General features: G+C 35.6%; 1 protein-coding gene across 1 annotated transcript; it reads left to right on the top strand.

The window, feature by feature from the left end:
* Positions 1-451: 451 nt before the first annotated feature.
* LOC104116360 (uncharacterized) lies at positions 452-5555 on the top strand. The gene is made up of 5 exons (XM_009627198.4): positions 452-1233; positions 2303-2770; positions 3513-3890; positions 4012-4079; positions 5156-5555. Exons 1-5 carry the CDS (start codon positions 586-588, stop codon positions 5361-5363), a joined length of 1770 nt encoding a protein of 589 aa, XP_009625493.1. The 5' UTR covers positions 452-585; the 3' UTR covers positions 5364-5555.
* The last annotated feature ends 14484 nt before the right edge of the window (positions 5556-20039 follow it).

Genomic DNA, 20039 nt, shown 5'->3' with positions numbered 1-20039 from the left:
AAGAATAATTAAATTATTAAAGAAAATATTGTCCTGAATACGTTGGGTATTTGGAGGGGGAGAATAAGGAAATATGGGGACTTGGGGGAAGGGGTGAGGAGAATAACATAAAAAAATATTTCCTAAAAAATATTTTCTACTCTCTAACCAAACACAAAAAAATATTTTATGAAAAAAAAATTCCGAAATTATTTTTACATTCATCAATCAAACAAGGAAAAATAAATGATAAAACTACTCATTTTTCATGGAAACATTTTCCTTCGTACCAAACACACCCTTAATATAATACGCTTGTTTTGGTGTTTTGCCGTTTCCTCTTACTTCCCACAAAACCCAAACACAAAAAGAAAAAACCCTTCTCTTTTGTTCCCGCTTTGTCTCTCTCTGTATACCTGTCTCTATCTTCACTACTATCTATGCACACACAGTTACACACAGATAAATAAGTAGATAGATAAACAGTAGAAGCAAAGGTTTATTAGGGTTTATTGTTTTACTGTGGTAGGGGTTTATCTTTATCACTCTGTTGTGTGAATACTAACAACAGTAGTAGAAGTGGTGACTGTGAAATGCGCCAAAAGGATGCAGAAATTGTTAAGCAGAAACCCATCTTTACAATTACCTCCTCCAATCCTATCCCTTAACGCTCTTTCTTACCCCATAGCCATAGGGTTTTACAAAAACCCACTTTCTGCTAACCCCAAACTCAGCCCTAAAACAATGGCTTCTTCTTCTTCTTCAGCCGCCCTCCACCATTTCACTAATCCCTTTTCCGGAGGTTTTCGGAATATTTCTACTGATTCTAAGTCGTTTCTTCCTAGGGTTAATAGTTGCCGCATGTGTAGGTGTTCTCTTGATACTACTGCGCCGGTGAGGGCTTGGGTTGTTTTGAAGCAGAGTAGGACTAGTGCCGCCTGGTTCGGCACCCTGGCTGCTTCGGCTTCGGACAAGGGTGTTCCGGTGACTTCTGGTGAAGAGGAGAAGGATTTAGAAAATGGGGTTTTTGAGGAGAATGCTGTTAATGGTTCTTCAGAGGAGGAGGAGAAGACGGGGGTGGGTAGGTTGCATAGGCGGCAGAGGGGTGGTGTTGGGGAAGGAGGAGGAGGAGAAGAGGTTCTTGCTAGTCCAGATTTGCTAACAATACCGGGTGTTGGGCCAAGGAATTTGAGAAAGTTGGTGCAGAAGGGTTTTATGGGTGTTGATCAGCTCAAGCAGCTCTACAGAGATAAGGTAGTACAGTTAAACTACTGAGAAGCCAAATATCTAGTGTTCTCCTTTGAAATGTTAAAAAAAAAGATGTTTAACTTCATTAATGAGGGTAAAATGAAGGTTCTTTTAGTTTGTTGTATAGCCTTGTATGCTGGTTTAGGAATAAATGCGGGATTTGTTATCTAGGTGTTTTTTGTATTTTACCTGGAAAATATTGTCTATCATGAAGTCATTTTTGGTGTTTGGTTATTGGAATTATATTTTCTATCAAAAGGGGAAAAGTGGCTTCCCTCACTTGTGGGCGGAGATCGTTTTCCTTTGCAAATGGCGCAACTCTTACTTTATAGCAATACCTTCAACCAACACTCAAGAGTCGATTATCAATCTTTGATACTCGAAAATATCATCAAATATAAGTTGTACTAGAATGATTTGGGCCTGAATAAGGTGGATTGATTACAAAGGATTAATATAACCAAGCCCGTTTTGTTGAATGATAATGAGGGTATAGTGAAGTAAGAATGTAGGTTACCTATATTGCAGTATTGTGAAAGAAGTTCTAAGAGGATGAGTGTGAAATTGGGTTCTGGATTTTGAACCTACCAGCTTTTCAGCATGGCAAAGACAGCTCTGCTTAATGACAAAACAACCCTGTTTGATGCATAGACAGTACTTTTCTTAATAAGGATGCAAAGCAAAATGCACATAGATACCTCTGTTTGCAGTGTTGTGGTGCAAGTGTTAGAGGATAAGTGTGAACTTGGGTTATGGCTTTTTGGCTATGACTATATCAGTTTTTCTGCATGGCATAGACAGGTCTGTTTTGAGCTGTTTGGATTTGCTAGGACTGCTTGCTTTTTGTATATCCAATTCAATTACTATGTTGTTTCACTTGACCAATTTGGATAGCCTATATGGTCTCTGTTTTATGGTTATTATTGGGTTGTGTTAGAATTACAGGCCGAAGTACTTAGCTTAAAAGAAAGTTTGTACTGATATTTAATGTTTGGCTGATGTCAAGGACAACTTGTTTGATTGTAAATTTGACGTGCTTTGTTATAATAAAGGGCTTATTTTGGCTTCTCTGCAGTTCTTTGGAAAATCCAAGGAGAAGATGGTTGAGTTCTTGCAAAGCTCAGTTGGAATCATTCACAGAAACCATGCTGAGAGTATCACCACATTTATCAAAAAGAGCGTGGATGAAGAGTTGAAAGAGAAGAACTCAGATTCTGATGTGAAGTCAGCACAAAAGAAACGACTTACTTTCTGTGTTGAGGGAAACATTAGTGTTGGAAAAACAACCTTTCTGCAGAGAATAGCTAATGAGACACTTGAATTGCAAGATCTTGTTGAAATAGTTCCCGAGCCTATTGACAAGTGGCAGGATATTGGACCAGATCACTTTAACATATTAGATGCATTCTATGCGGAGCCACAAAGATATGCTTACACATTTCAGAACTATGTTTTCGTTACTAGAGTTATGCAGGAGAGAGAATCATCTGGTGGTATCAGGCCCCTCAGGTTGATGGAGAGAAGTGTTTTCAGTGACAGGATGGTAAATTTTCTTACCTTACTAAGCTTGTAAAGATGCTCATTGATTGCATCTTCTTGCTTGATCTTTGATTGTCGAGCTATACCTTAACCCCTAAGACAATGTATGTTTTAGGTCATTACGGTTATACAAAGTTCCACATCTTTTAATGGGTACGCACCTCATCAAAACTGACACGGAACTATAGACTTGCCATTGTAATATACGTATTCTGATTAACCTTTAAAGACAGTCTACAGTACCCTCAAATATTCCATCTATGTAAAAGGACTGATTGGCATTCGGAGCACGATGATCAAACCATCTAATATTCGGATGTGGATTTGAACTCGATCCCTTAGGTTCTTTTTGTTCTTTTTGCTTGTGAAAGGAAATTTGCATATTTAGAAACTACATCAAGGTACTATAAATCATCCTTATTGGAAAAAAAATAAAGGTACCATCAATCACTATATTGTAATTGTAATTAAAATGTTAAAAAGACATTTGAAATAATTGAAGTGAGAATATTTTTACCCCAGACAGTAATGTTGACATATAAATTATCGGGGGGAGAGAGTATTTGACAAATATCTGGTTTACGTGCTATGCTTGAGAACAATCCTCTGGGAGTTGATTTTCGCAACATATACAACCTACTATACCAGCCAATCCGAACTAGTTGTTGTTTTTTTGTTGTTGTATGCAATGTACTATACCTGATTATTACAAGGTCTACTGTATGATGCATAACCTTTTCATAAAGGTCTTTGTAAGAGCTGTTCATGAAGCAAACTGGATGAATGAGATGGAGATCAGCATTTATGACTCATGGTTTGACCCAGTTGTTTCAACGTTGCCTGGACTGATTCCTGATGGCTTTATTTACCTTAGAGCAAGCCCTGATACATGTCACAAGAGAATGATGTTGCGTAAGAGAGAAGAGGAAGGTGGAGTTTCCTTGGAATATCTGCGAGACTTGCATGAAAAGCATGAAAGCTGGCTTTTCCCATTTGAAAGTGGAAATCATGGGGTATTGTCTGTTAGTCAGCTACCCCTAAACTTCGATAAATCCGTACCCCCAGAAATAAGGGACCGTGTTTTTTATCTGGAGGGCAATCACATGCACCCAAGTATTCAGAAGGTACTTTCCTGTGAATGTAACTTCAGTTCATGGACATCCATTTCTTTTTCTTTCTGCTAAAGCAGTTCCTGTATATTTTTGTGACATACAACATTGTGTTTAACTGTCTATTATGATGCAGGTTCCTGCTTTGGTTCTTGACTGCGAGCCTAACATTGACTTTAACAGAGATGTTGAAGCAAAGAGGGAGTATGTCAACTTTCCTTTATTTTCTGTAAATGCTTATATAATTACTCTTTCACTTAACAGTTTACTCACTAGAGGATATCTTTTTTTTTTGTTATGAATCTATAGAAACAAGGATACCATCTTTTCTTGCAGTTTAATTTAGCCTATTGAGGCAAACTAAGATTCTTTTTTAGCAGCTGCGAACTGCTGCTTATATAACTCCTGTTAGTGCTGATCATTTTATCTTTATTCATACCTTAGTTGCTGTTCATTAACTTAATGTCTTCAAGTGTTACCTAGATCAATGTTTATCCAGTCTGTGGATTGAATGTTGGTCGTTGGATCCAGCAAATGTCAGAAACAGTTCACTGTTTAATCTTTTAACAAGCCATACATGTCAAGTACTCTAAAGATGTTTCTGTAGGGTGGATGATGGGTATATCAATGATTGACAACACCAGCAACTTGTAGGGTTATTGCACAACAGGGGACTTGACGTGGATTAAAAATAGGCACGACAGTAGTGAGGAATGCAGATCTGACAGTGCAAGAGGGCTGGTTTCTCTTTCCCTGAGAAGTAGGGCTAAAGGAATCCCTGGGGTGGGTGGTGTTATTACCTTTTTAACACTCAATAGGTTCTTGCATCCTTTAACATTCGATCACTAAAAGGAGGATGAAAGAGAGTATCTTCGATCCTCCAAAACTTATCCCCAGAAATAGGATTTCTGTCCTCTGAGGAGTTCTCCTTCATAGTATTCTGGAATCTGATATTCTACATCTAACAAATTCGTACAGATAATCGTTGCTTTCTGATGTCTTTAGTCCTTGATGTGTCAAGAGTGTATTATAGACACCTAAAAATTTGTTGAAGCAGTACTGCACCGAACCATTAAATAATAGTAAATTGTAGGATCACTTTTTTAAGCTCGTAAGTTCTTCTATTAGCTGACTTTAATACATCTTTTTTGGAGTACTTCTGTAAGTTTTTGTGTTTAGGAATGTCCTGTGCTGTGTTTCTGTAGTATCGTGTATTTCTTTTGCCTGGTATTTGAGCTACATGGTCTTTATGTTTTATTTAACTGTCATCCTATTTGAAGGTATGCTCGCCAAGTTGCTGATTTCTTCGAATTTGTAAAGAAAAAGAAAGAAGATACGCCAGAAGCTGGAGAAGAACTACCAAAGGGTAATCAAGCACCGTTTTTGCTGCCTCAAAATGGAGGTTTGTGGGTACCTGATGGCAAGTTCTCAGAGTCGGCACTAAAATCCTTGGATTTCAGACGAAACATGTCATTCATGTCTCACTAGCGCACACAGCTCGTACTTGCAAAATCCAGATGTTGCTGAACGGAATGTGTTTATTTTCTCCTTGTAAAAATGTGTTTGACTACTCAAGTATCTAACCCGCAGTAGTGTTGGAGTAGGTTGTATGTGGATGTTGCTAGGATGCTGTTTAAAGCTTTGTTCTTTGTTTTGTGTGAAGGCAGTGGGGTTCCTTCTTTTGCTTTGCAGGTTTGAGAATTGAGTGCATATCCAGGCTAACATGGTTCCGCTTGCATCTATGGAATTGTGGATTTGAAATTTAAGTAATGCCATTAAGTCAGGTCTCCCAAGTATTTGTAGCATTTTGAAACTATACACAACTCGGAGGATTCTATTTAAAAAGACAATTTCTCAACTTTGTCCAGCATTTTCTCTATTATCTCTTAATATTTTAACGGAAAAGGGATAAAACTGCCCTTCTATTGATTTTTGGTGGACTAAAGTAAATTTTGAAAAAGTGCTGAACCCATTAAACGACCAATTAGAGGGTTTCTTAGGAAATGTTAAGTAAAAGTTTTTCCCTTGTATCTCAGTCACTTACCTTTTTTTTTTTGTTATTTTGCTGTAGAATAATCCGAAGAGGTAACTAAACGAGGAACAGCGAAAAACCAACCACTAAACACTCTTGAAGATATTTTGTGAGATAAAGCGAGTTAACCCTTTATTACCTTCGGATTTTTTCGTTCCTATATAATATTTGAAACTTATTTACTAAAATTGTCCCAGTTTTGTATATTACCCGCCCTAAACAAGTTTTCCTTACAATTTATATACAACCCATTATTAGTGCCTTAATTTGAAGGATTAGGTTGCACCTTTTCTCCTTTTTTCTCTCCTCTTTCCCTATCCTATTTCCACATTACACGTAGCTGGGGATATGCTAATTACTAACGTTCCGAAATTCATAGAATTTCAAAAAATTAAAGCGTACCAACAAAAAAACGAGCAAATGTATTTAAGGCTCCATTACGTCACTTTAATCGTTTTTGAATTCTTACCCAGACTGCCCCAACTTCAATATAAGAGGTTCTAGATAAGTTGCATTGTCATACATTTTATGAAAATTGAAACCTTTTGCACTGTGTCATAGTGGGACAACAAGGACTGGTATAGATGTCGACTCAATAAATTTTGAAGGTGTTTGACTCTCCACCATTGACAACCATTAAAAAGTTTTGAAACTTTGAATTCGAATTTGGGTTTTCAAAAATCATTATTTGTTTGGATCGGGTGTTGATGCAAACAATTGGGAATATTGTTTGGAGTTTATATCTCAATTTTGAGGGTGTTTGGTGAAGATTAGACTTAATTTTGGCTGAATTTCAGATTGAAACTCGAAGAAAAAGAACACATGACATATAATATACTTACGAAATTATAGTAAAGTTGTAGTATAATTGTATGTAAATTGTATTCTGTTGTAGTTATATATTTTTTATTATTTGAATGTTGTATGATATATATATATTTTTTTTTATTTGAATGTTGTATAAAAGTTGAAAAATAGTTGTATAATATATGAATCGTTGTATAAAATTTGTATTTAAGTTATCAATATTATCTTTTTACATAAAGTTGTTGATATGTATCAAAATTGACTGAGTTGATATGTATCAAAAGATTTTAAAAAAATCTAATCTTTACGGTGGGGATGGCTTACGTGTATTGGAAGAATCCTTTGTGAGACTCAAACCTTTTACTGCATTACCTGCAATACTAACTCTAAATAATCAGTTTGGAGAAGTATGGGTGATGGAACTTGTAGAAAATAAGAGGGAAAGATATCTTAAAAAGGGATGGAAGAAGTATGCAGCTCGCCACAAATTAAAAATTGGGGATACCATCATAATTCAAAGGACACTAGTAATGAAGCAAGTATTGGATATTTCTCCAAAAACAGGAAACAGCAGCAGTGCTCGGAAAAAGCCAGAAGAATTAGCCAAAAGCGAGGTCCTTCGTACTAAGTATGATATCATAATAGAGAAAGAGAGCAAAGTGACTAAATAAGTAAATTAAGGGTCTATGGATTCCTGAACATGCTGCTGAGGACTAGTCTTCTATCTGCGGAGTTTTGTTTTCTATAGCAGCTGCTAGCAAGTAATAATACATTCATACATTAGTATTACAGTTGGATCATTCATAAACAAAATAGGTAGGTTGGTTTAATCTGATTTATACATAGTAAAAATAAATTTCATACAATTAATTATATATTATACAATTTATTTACAACTTATCTACAACTTTCATACATTATTTCTACCCAGTTAAATACAACTACAATATCATACAACTTAAATACACTTTTTATATAAATTTTATACAATATGTCTTTTGTATATATTTTGTATCTGATTTGTATATATTTTGTCTGTGGTGTGTGCTTCTTCCTCTCTAAAATTCCAATCAAAACTTATTCTCTTAATACAATTTTGATATATATCAACAACTTTATGTAAAAAGATAGTATTGATAACTTAAATACAAATTTTATACAACGATTCATACATTATACAACTATTTTTCAACTTTCATACAACATTCAAATAAAATATATATATATATATATATATATAAATATAACAGAATACAATTTACATACAATTATAATATAACTTTACTACAATTTCGTAAGTATATTGTATGTCATGTGTTCTTCTTCTTCTTTTTCTTCGAGTTTCAATCTGAAATTCAGCCAAAATCAAGTCTAATCTTCACCAAAACACCCTCAAAATTGAGATATTAACTCCAAATAATATTTTTAATTATTTGCAACAACACTCAATCCAAACAAATAATGGTTTTTGAAAACCCAAATTCGATTTCAAAGCTTCAAAGTTTCAAAGCTTTTTAATGGCTGTCAATGGTGGAGAGCCAAACACCTTCAAAATTTATAATCCTACAAAGAATTAGGAGAGATTAAAGTCTCCGCATATGTTATAACCCAACTAAAGCGAAGTGAATTTTCAGGCTTTGCAATTTTAACTTCCTTGAGCATTCGTCTTTTCAAATCATAAACTGATTTTTCTTATGAGTCTTCAGGCTTTGCAAGAGAGAGAGAGAGAGACATATGACTAACTAAAGCGAAGTGAATCTTCAGGCTTTTCAAGATAGGGAGAGACGGAGACAAAGAGAGAGACGAGAGAGAGAGAGAGAGAGAGAGAGAGAGAGAGAGAGAGAGAGAGAGAGAAAGACGGAGAGAGAGAGTGGGCAATTATAAAGGGATAAGAAAATAACTAATATTACTTATTCAATTCCTAATATAAAGGGATACTCATTTAAAACTTATTTGTATATAATTGGTAAATTATATATGACCATGTAATTAAATTAAAATTTGAGTAGGGAGGGTAATAAAGTTTCAAATAGTGTATAGGAAGGTAAAAATCCCTATTACCTTTCTAGTCAATTGGAATAACTAGATTTCGTGGGCGTTTGGACATAAGAATTGTAAAATTCCAAAAAAAAAGTGAAATTTTCTTTCAAGTGAAAATGATATCTGAAAATTAGAGTTGTGTTTGGAGATGAATATAATTTTAGGTTGTTTCTGAAGTTTTGTGAGTGATCTAAGTGAAAATTTTGAAAAATAGTTTTTTTGGAATTTTTCAAAATTCATCTTCAAATGAAAATTGAAAATTTTATGGCCGAACACTGATTTCGAAAAAAAGTAAAAAAATTTTGAAAAATAATTCTTATGTCCAAACGGGCTCTTTATTGCACAAAAGCGGAAAGTGCATCAACTGAGTACAATAAAAGCATAGGTTGGAATGGAGATGTATGTAGGGATCTAAATTTGATGGGTTTAAAATTACTCTTGCACCCATTACGCAAATAAAATTACGAGTACAACATTTAATATTTTTGAAATTACAAGTTATTTTTTTTCTTTTTGAAAAATATTTGTTTGAAGAGTCAATTTGTATAAATGGACATCAAATAAATAACAAAACTTTGGATATACAATTGCTATCATTAATTTCTATTAACACCTTCTAGGAATTGAAAGGTATAAGCCGAAACCTCTTCATTTAGCTGCAGTCAAATCAACATTGCAAGGGTATAGTATTTTTTTCGTTGAAGAATATTAGTTTTGACTCATTAGATTACATGAAAGATTTTTTTTCCCCTCTAATTCAACAAGAGAGATATTGGTTTCTAATTGATAGTTTCTATAGCGATTTTCAAGTGTAAAAAAAGTATATTTAAAAAAAAATTGGTATGACGTGAAATAGTTATTTTTAAAATGTAAACAAATTATTTCGAAATGGGATTATTTTTTAACTTATAATATAATTTTTAAAATAAAAGATAAGATATTTTTAGGTAGAGAGTTTTTAAAATAATTATAATAGAAGTCATATCATGGATAAAATAAAGAAATCGAAATCTTATGGATTATTACATACATATCCGACCAGATTTATTGTTTACTTTTTATAGTTAATATACATAAATGATATACCGACAACACACGATTATACACCTGTTATATATGAATTATATATAAATTACACATCCTCAATTTTTTAATTTAAGTGGTTGAGTGAGCACATGTTTAGGTTGATAAGATAAAGTCAAAAGAAAAATATGACAGAATTTTAACCAAAGACTAAAATATAAATAAAGTTTTTATGTAGACAATTTCTATTAAAACTCATCCTTTTATTACGAAATAAATTAATTTTTTGTAACAAAAGAAAGAAAGACATAAAAAAATAAGATAAAAGAAAATAAATATAGAAACAAATGCATGAAAAATCTAAAAACCATAAATAAGAGACGACCACGAATTTCTTCTTCTGTGTCACGACCCAATTTCACCTATAGGTCGTGATGGCGCCCAACACTACAGTTAGGCAAGCCAACTAATAAGTCAATCGTACATTGATTAAACTTTTATTCCAAGAAAATAATAAAATACCAACTTCTACCAATGTGTGTGCCAAGACCCGGTGTCACAAGTGCATGAGCATCTAGTAGATTATACAAAACTCCAAATACTGTCTGAAATGAAATAGACAGAATATAAATATAAGAAGAGACACTGGTAGCTGCAGAACGGCAGCTTACTACTATGCCTCGGGATGACGTGGGTATGTGATGATAGGTCTTCCACTAGTACTTGTCTCGGGTCCTGCACAAAACAGTGCAGCAAGTGTAGTATGAGTACGTAAACAACATGTACCCAGTAAGTATCAAGCCTAATCTCGAAGTGGTAGAGACGAGATGGCCAACTTTGACACTCACTATGGGTCAATAATAACTGAAATAAAACTAGGATATTTAAATCAGTATAAATTACAAAATTTATAATAATTTATTTAATCAGCGAAAATAATCAAATTCCTTCAAATGTAACAATTCTCAATATATTAATTAAATTCCTTCAATTCAAATAATTTCTAATTTATCAATTAAATCTCATTTACAGGAGTAACAATTAATTCCTTAACAAGCAAGAATAATAATTCATTAAATTCTAAAGATTTTTCAATTTATTAATTAGCTTCACAAGCTGAAATAAATTATTAAAGTATCGTGTAATTATTATTATTAAGTACGATTTCTGTCGAGGACGTACGGCCCGATCAAGAGTGTCGTGTACACTGCCGAGGGACGTACAGCACGATCCATAGATGCATCTATCCTGCCGAGGCGTTCGGCCCGCTCCACAAGAAAGGAGGACATTTTCTTATGTGCCTCCGGAAGGAGAGTATATTTATTATAAGATAAAATTTGGGAGAAGAACAATTTTTTTTAACAATTAATTGATTTAAACAAAAATTAAGCATATGAAAATTTCATATTTTTCTACTTTTCATGACAATTCACAATATATACATCAATTATTTTAATTAATAAAGAATACAATTCACACAAGTAATTCATGCTTTGAGTCTTAAACTACCCGAACTTTAGCATTAATAGTAGCTACGCACGGACTCTCGTCACCTCGTGCGTACGTAGCCCCCGCAATTAGCAACAATTATTTAATTTTTAATCACCTATGAGGTAATTTTTCCCTCACAAGATTAGATAAGAGACTTACCTCGTCTTGCTCCAATTTAATCCACTATAAGGCCTTTTCCACGATTATCCAACTCCGTCTGGCTCGAATCTAGCCAAAATAATTCGATACAATCACCAAATATTATAGGAATCAATTCTATAAGAAAATACCACATTTTTAAGAAAAGATCCCGAAATTAATTAAAAATTCGCTCGCGGGGCCCAAATCTCGGAATCCGATAAAAGTTATGAAATCTGACAACCCATTCAATTATGAGTCCAACCATACCAGTTTCACTCAAATCCGACTCCGAATCGATACCGAAATCTCAAAATTTCGTTTCTATGAGATTTCTAAACTCTTCCAAATTTCAATCTCAAAATACTAATTAAATTGTGAAAACAATGATATATTTATGTTTATAGACCAAATCCAAGTTAGAATCACTTACCCCAATGTCTTTTCCTTGAAAATTTATCAAAAATCGCCTCTGCTCAAGCTCCAATTTGTTAAAAATGGCGAATGGGACGAATGCCCTCTTTTTATAAAACTGCCCAGCAGCCTTCGGAACTGGTCCTCGAACTGGGCCTCGATCGTGGCTCCGATCACAGGCTCGAGCCTGGACCTCGGTCATGGCCTCGATCAGGGCATCGAGGTTGGGCCTTCGATCAGGACATCGAGGTTGGGCCTTCGATCAGGACATCGAGGTTGGGCCTTCGATCAGGGCATCGAGCATGCCTTCGATCAAGGCATCGAGCATGGGCCTTCGATCAGAGCATCGAGCATGGGTCTCGATCCTAGCCCTCGAGCCTTACCTTCGATCATGGCCTCGAGCTGGACCTTCGATCGTGGCTTCGATCTCAAGCTCGAGCCTGAGCCTCGTCAACCCTGGGCTCGATACCTGGGCAAGATATCAACACAGAATATCCAACAGAAGAGGAAACAACACTGCATCAGCTTTTAAGTCCAACTTTTGATCCGTTAACCATCCGAAACTCACCCGAGGCCCTCGGGACCTCAACCAAATATACCAACAAGTCCTAAAATATCATACGAACTTAGTCGAACCTCTAAATCACATCAAACAATGCTAAAACCATGAATCATACCCCAATTCAAGCTTAATGAAACTAAGAGTTTTCAACTTCTACATTCAATGTCGGAACCTATCAAATCAACGCCGATTGACCTCAAGTTTTACACACAAGTCATAAATGACACAGCGGAGCTATGAAAATTTCCGGAACTGGATTTCGACTCCGGTATCAAAAAGTCAACTAATCGGTCAAACTTCCAAACTTAAATTCTTATTTTTAGCCATTTCATGCCTAATTTAACTACGGACTTCCAAATAAAATTTTGAACACGCTCCTAAGTCCAAAATCATCATACGGAGCTGTTGGAATCATCAAAATTCTATTCCGGGGTCATTTTCACATAATTAAAAATCCGGTCTCTATTCGAACTTAAACATTTTAATTTTTCTTCAAAATTCCATATCTCGGGCTAGTGACCTCGGAATTTGATTTCGGGCATACGCCCAAGTCCCAAATCACGATACAGACCTACTGGAACTGTCAAAATACTGATCCGAGTCCATTTGCTCAAAATGTTGACCAAAGTCAACTCAATTGAGTTTTAAAGCTCTAATCCACATTTTAAATCCATTTTTCACATAAAGGCTTTCCATGAAATTTTACGGATTGCGCACGCAAGTCGAGGAATGATAAATAGTACTTTTTGAGGTCTTAGAACACATATTTAATTATTAAATTTAAAGATGACATTTTGGGTCATCACATTCTGTCTCATCTTTGTTGACTGTAAATATTTTTGAAGCCGATCTCATCGATTTCAAATATTTTTTTCAACTCAAATACATTAATTATAAGATAAGGATATCTTAGAATATTTTTTTTATTTACATTGTGTGTCGTTTTAAAAAAAAATCACTATTACTAACAAACTGATATGATATTTGAATTTGAATTTAAATATAATTTAAGTAGTTTGCATTGAGGTTAAGCCAAGTATGGTGTCGAGAAAAAATTACTTGGCAATTTTAAGACAATATCTGCAATGTTATATAATAACAATCAATTAATCTAACATTTAATGATTCAAAGAACAAAAAATCTGTATATGTAGGGTAAGGGTGGCAAGTGGACCGGTTCAGGACCGAGACCGACCCGGGACCGCGGGCCAAACGGGCCAATACTGTTAGGACCGTTATTCGTGGGCCTGGTCTGGGCTTCTGGGCCGGTTCTATAATTGGGAACGCTAGGACCGGGACCGTTTGGGACCGGGACCGTACTGGGACCGGACCGACCAAACGGTCCCAACGGTCAAATTTCAAAAAAAAAAATGTCCGTTGGGGAATTTAAAATCTGGCCATTGGCTGTCACAAAATAGTCGTTGGCTATTTACAAAATAGCCATTTAAAATAGCCATTTAACCCCCCCAACTTTGTTTTAACCCAAAACTTTTTATAATTACACTTTTTTCCCTATTTTCAACTATAAATACCCCCTCATTCTTTTATTTTTCTTACAAAATCATCAATTTATCACAATCTCTCTCTAATTTTCTTCTATAATTGCTATTATTGCTTACTTTATTGTTACAATTTGTGAAAAAATTGTGAAGTTGGTGAATTGAAGTTTTCAAGTCTTTCACGATAATTAATTTTCAACAAGTTGTTCGTCAATTTGGTAAACTCATTCCAACTCTTAAGTTTTAATATTATAGTTTTGTTTGTTTTATCTATTTTCTATTACTTGATTAATTAAGATGGCTTCCTTAAAAATAATTTGGTAAAAATAAGAAAAAATTCAAGAGTAGCGAATCTAGTGGTCAATTTTTTCCTCCTCCACTGCCTCGGGCTCCCCGAACCAAACCCCATATCCGTCCTACACCTGCTATTCTTGATAATGATAATAGTTTATTACAATTTACTGAGAGTCAATTTTGCCATAATATTGGAGCTGGTGAACAATTAGACCATGAATTAATGAATGCTCTTTATTCTAATCCAACTATTGATGAAAATGATGATGAGAAAATAGATTTTGATGAAACTCAACCGGATGATGATACACCCAATAATCATGCTCCCGATGTTAACCCAACTAGTAATAACCCTGCTAATCCAAATGATGCCCCATCTGATACTCCTGTTACTGCCCCTACTTTTTTTAGACAACCTATCAAACGGACGGAAACATCTCCTGTTTGGCCATTTTTTACTCAACTAATTCCAGAAAATAAAGCTAAGTGTAAAACTTGTGGCACGGAGTTAGCTTTTAAATATTTTGGATCGCGCAGGGGAGAGGGGGGGGGGAAGAACTTTGGCTAGACACATATTGAAACACCCTCAAGATAGAGTCAGATATCTTCGTCTGAAATCTTTGGCCGAGGGAAAAAGTGTACCTACTCCTAGTCAGGCTGACCCTAGTATCGGTTCAAATCAATTTCAACCGGGAATTAACACTGTTACCGGTGGTATTTTATATTATGATCCAAAAAAGATTGGGAAGAATTGACAAAAATGGTAACGGTTATGTGCTTACCCTATAGTTTTTCTTATGACCCTAACTTTGTGCATTATATTAGAAAATTTTTTAATCGTATTTATAAAGGTTTTTCTCGCACAACCGTAAAGAGCGATATTTATAAATATAAACATGAATATGAATAATATTTACCCTATTTATTTACTCATATAAATTTTCGTGTTGCTATTACAACTGATATTGGTAGAAGTGGTAACGACTGTGATTACCTTACTGTTACCAGTTATTGGATTGATGAGGATTCGATAATGCAAAAGCGCATTATTGCTTATAGAATAATTAATTCACGCCACACAGGGCAGTTTATTGCTAGCACAGTTACAGATATTTGTAGATATTTTTGCATTAGTGATAAAATAATGTCAGTTTCAATGGATAATGCTACTAGTAACACAAATGCTATAGCCTTGCTTACCACTATGCTAAATCCTGCATTTAGTAACATTTTTCATGTTAGATGTATTTATCATATTTACCATTTAATTGTGGGTGATGGTATGGGAATTTTAAATATTAAAATTTAAAAGGTTAAAATGGCTCTTAACTGGCTTTTTTATTCAAACCGTAGAAGTAGACTTAGAGAATGTTTTAAAAGATGCGATGAATTTGGCCTAATAGAAAGAAAGGTTCCTAAACCATGTCCAACTAGATGAAATTATATGTATGAAAGTTTGGTTGTTGCATATGAATATAAAAACCTCATAAACTCAATGTTTATTTCACATGTAAATGATGATGATGAGCACCTTACGAATGGGGATTGGGATAATGTTAAAATGCTTGTAGAGTTTTTAGAAAAATTTTATATTGCTACAAATAAATTTTCTGGGCAATATTATCCTATTATTTCTAACTGTTTAGTTTATATTGCAGAACTTGCAACTTTGTTTGCTCATTTTTCAGAGGGTGGGGAAATTTATAAACTTGCTATTGATTCTGTAACGACCCGACCGGTCGATTTGAGCATTTATACTTCGCTCGGTTGTTTGAGGGCATGGATAGCTCCGTATGATGTAATATGGCTTATGTGAATCGTCGGTATTGGTTTTCAGGTTATTCGAAATTGATTTGAAAGAATGATTCTCAGCTAGAAGCTTTAAATTTAAAAGAGTCGACAAAGTTTGACTTTTTGTGAATTTGAACCCGAAACGTAGTTTTGATTGTTCCATTAGCTCCGTTGGGTGATTTCGGACTTAGAAGCGTGTCCGGATTGTGATTCGGAGGTCCCTAGTTGAATTTGGCTTGAAATGGCGAAAGTTAAAATTTTGAAAAGTTTGACCGGGAGTGAATTTTTTGATATCAGATTCGGATTGTGATTTTGGGAATTGGAATAGCTTCGTTATGTTATTTGAGAGTTGTGCGCAAAATTTGAAGTCATTCCGGATTAATTTGCTATGTTTCGGCACGAGTTATTGAATTTGAAAGTTCAAAGTTTATAAATTTTGATTTGAGGTGCGATTCCCGTTTCGATATTGTTATGCGTGATTTGAGGCCTCGAGTAGGTCCGTGTTATGTTATTGGACTTGTTGGCATATTTGGACGGGGTCCCGAGTGGCTCGGATGAGTTTTGGACGAGGTTCAGATCATTTTACTTCATGTTGCTATTGCTTGTTCTGGTGTGACCGCACCTGCAGTTGATTTGCGCAGATGTGATGGTCGTAGAAGTGACAAAGGGGTCGTAGGGGCGGAAATAGTGCTGGGTGAGGAAGACCGTAGAAGTGGAGATTTGGGCGCATATGCGGAGGCACAGGTGCAAGGTGATGGAGCGCAAGAGCGAGGTATTTCGCAGGTGCGGATGGTGGCTCGCACCTGCAATGTCACAGAAGCGGATATGTTGCCCGCAGGTGCGAGGGTCGAGTCCTCAGCTGATTCCGCAGAAGCGGAGGTTATGCCGCAGAAGCGGCTAATGTGCCGCAGGTGCGAAAATGCTAGCAGAAACTATAAATCGAGGTTTTGGTTCTTTCTTCATATTTTGAGATGTGGGACTCAGATTGAGGCAATTGTTGGAGCAATTTTCATCACAAGGATTGGGGTAAGTGTTCTCTACTCGATTTTAGTTATATTTCATGAATCTACCTTCGTTTTTGGTAATTGGATTGTGAATTTTAAAGTGGAAATTGGGGGTTTTGGCCTAAAGTTTCATAATATGAATGTTTGAGTTTTGAATATCGAATTGGAGTCGGATTTGAGTGAAACTAGTATGGTTGGACTCATAATTGAATGGGTTGTTGAATGTCATAAATTTTGTCGGGTTCCGAGGTACGGTCCCGGGTTGGGCTTTTGGCCGATTTTGGGCTTTTGATTCAAGATTTGATCTTTTTCGATCGGGATTGGTTCCTTTAGCATTGTTTGATGTATTTGAGTTGTTTTTGGTTAGTTTCGAGCCGTTCGGAGGTCGGAACGCACGGGATGGAATTTTGGAGCATCGTTTGGCTTGATCGGTGTTGGAATTGGCTTGTTTGAGGTAAGTCACTTTTCTAATCTTAGTGTTGAGGGTACGAAACCCCGAAATACATGTTATGTGATTGGTATTGAGGTGACGCACATGCTAGGTGACGGGCGTGTGGGCGTGCACTATGTAAATTGGGCTTCTGTTATTTCCATGGCACTGTATAGTGGTCCTACTTTGTTGATATCCGTGTTTTCACCATGTGATAAAGTAGTTAAGCTGTCAATCATGCTAGATATCATGTTTAGGCATTATGCCGATATTGTTTGGATCCATAGTGGTCGTTTCTTACTGCCATCTCACTGATTTTATTGATATTTCGTACTCAGTCATATTCATGCATTCCTATCATATCTCAGTCTCAGTTATTTATTAATACATCATATCATTGTTGTCGGGCTAATTTCATGACATTGTGAGCTCGTGAGTGAGGTCGGGGGCCTGTGTGTGAGGATGTTGTCACTATAGCACATGAGTTGTCCGTGCAACACGTGAGTTGTCCGTGCGATTCTAGATGTTGATATTACAGCACATGAGTTGTCCATGCGGTTTATAGCGCTTGGGCTGAAGGAGCCCCTCCTGAGTCTGCACACCCCCAGTGAGCGCGGTTGTTATTATTGAGGGATAGATCTTCCCTGGATATGGATCTTGTCCGAAGCATTATATAACTGGAGATGGATCTTCTCCACGGGTTGGATTGGCCCTACTCGGTACTGAGTGACTAATGATCAGTTGATGTGTATATTCTAGGATGGATCTTCCTTGGGCCGGATTGGCCATATACAGTACCGAGTGATTGAGCATGTGTGTGAGTACATGAGTTCATCTCTGAGATACATTGCATTGACATGCACATATGACATACAGGCATCAGGATGTATTTTCCTCATGCTGTACGTTATTACATCATTCATGATTTCTCACACATGTTGACAGATGGGCATAGTGATGCATTTGTTTTACACTGGTTATCTGAAAAGAAAATGAAACATCTTATTTATTATTATTGAAAGGATTTTTGGGAAAATTATTGTTTTCAAACTTATTCATATTTTTGGCAACTTCGGTAAACGATTTGGGTTTTCACTAATGTACTTGAAAGGCAAAACTATTTTCGAAAATCATGATTTTGCTGAGCATCTTATCTCTGAGTTACTCCTTGTATTATTTGCCTTACGTTATTATGAACTGTTGTTGGTAATTGTTGGTGGAACCGACCTTGGTATAAGCTCGTCACTACTTTCAACATAAGGTTAGGTTTGTTACTTATTGAGTATATGGGGTCGGTTGTACTCATACTACACTGCTGCACCTTGCGTGCAGATGTTGGCTGCTGATGTTGCTGTGTTCGATGGGAGCTGGATTTGAAGATGTAACTGCGTCCCGGTTGTAGCTTCCTCTTGTTCGTAGTAGCCTTAGATCTATAAAACTATGTTTATGTACTTTTCAAACAGACGATATATTTATTTTATTTCCGCTTTGTAAACTCTATTCTTAGAAGCTCATGATTTGTACTACCAGTTCTTGGGGAATGTATCAGATTCAGATAATTTCTTTACTTAATTGCTTTATTAATTGTTATTGGAATTGGTTAGTGGTTAACTGGCTTACCTAGCGGGTTGGGTTAGGTACCATCATGACTAGTTGGATTTTGGGTCGTAACAGATTCTTTGAGAAAAAAGTTTAAATTGTTTTTTCATATTCCCCCTATTTATGGTGTTGCTGCTTTGTTAAATCCTTGTATGAAATTAGGAGGTCCTCAATTTTGGTATGAAACTGTTTATAATGGTTTAGCACTTGAAGATGAGGAGTTGTCTCAACTTCTAGAAACAATAGCCTCAATTAGAATAAATGCTCAAACTATTTTTAATGCTTATCAAGTTGCATTAAATCATGCTAGACCAAATGTTCCAACTCCTTCTTTTGGAATGGTGGAAGGACAAAGAAAAATACTTTGCGGTTCTTTCAAGGATGGCCAGAGACATTTTAACTATTCAAGCTTCAACAGTGGTATCGGAGAGCGCTTTCAGTCAAGCAGGACTTCAACTCGGTGATTATAGAGCGTCTATGAGGAAGAGCTTGGAAAAATAAGTACTTTTCAGAGATTGGATCCGTTCGGAAAGAAAATATTTTGGACTTGCTGAATCACAACCAGAGGAAGACGAAGCTTACGAAGAAATGCTAGCTGAACTTGTGGAGGATGCTGCTTCACCGGGAAGCGGCGATAACCAAGCTACTTTTCTGCCACCACCAACAGAAATTCCTCCGGACCTTAATGGATTTATGACGTTTGTAAGAGATACCATGTAACTTGTATGAACAAAAATTAGTATGTATTATGTAACTTGTATTTTTGGCACATCTTGATTAGTTTCTTTTTTTTCTCAATGGTGGTATTAGCACCTTGTTGTGCTCATTCCATAGAGGGAAGGAAGACTAAGAAAGATATTGCCATATTTTTTTAATGCTATAATAAAATTATAAGGCATTGCTTTGAATATCTCTTTACAATAATTTTGTCTTTAGACTTTTAATTTGAATTAAAAAATTTAGGTCACAATTCTATAATAAAATTTACAAGGCATTGCCTTAGATATTTTTTTAACATCTTTTTGTCTCTAATTTCTATT

This window comes from Nicotiana tomentosiformis, chromosome 3 (assembly GCF_000390325.3).
Source record: "Nicotiana tomentosiformis chromosome 3, ASM39032v3, whole genome shotgun sequence".
In the NCBI taxonomy this organism is placed as follows: Eukaryota; Viridiplantae; Streptophyta; class Magnoliopsida; order Solanales; family Solanaceae; genus Nicotiana; species Nicotiana tomentosiformis.
Note: the sequence above shows the minus strand (reverse complement) of the source record. Positions and strands in the feature narration are given on the sequence as shown.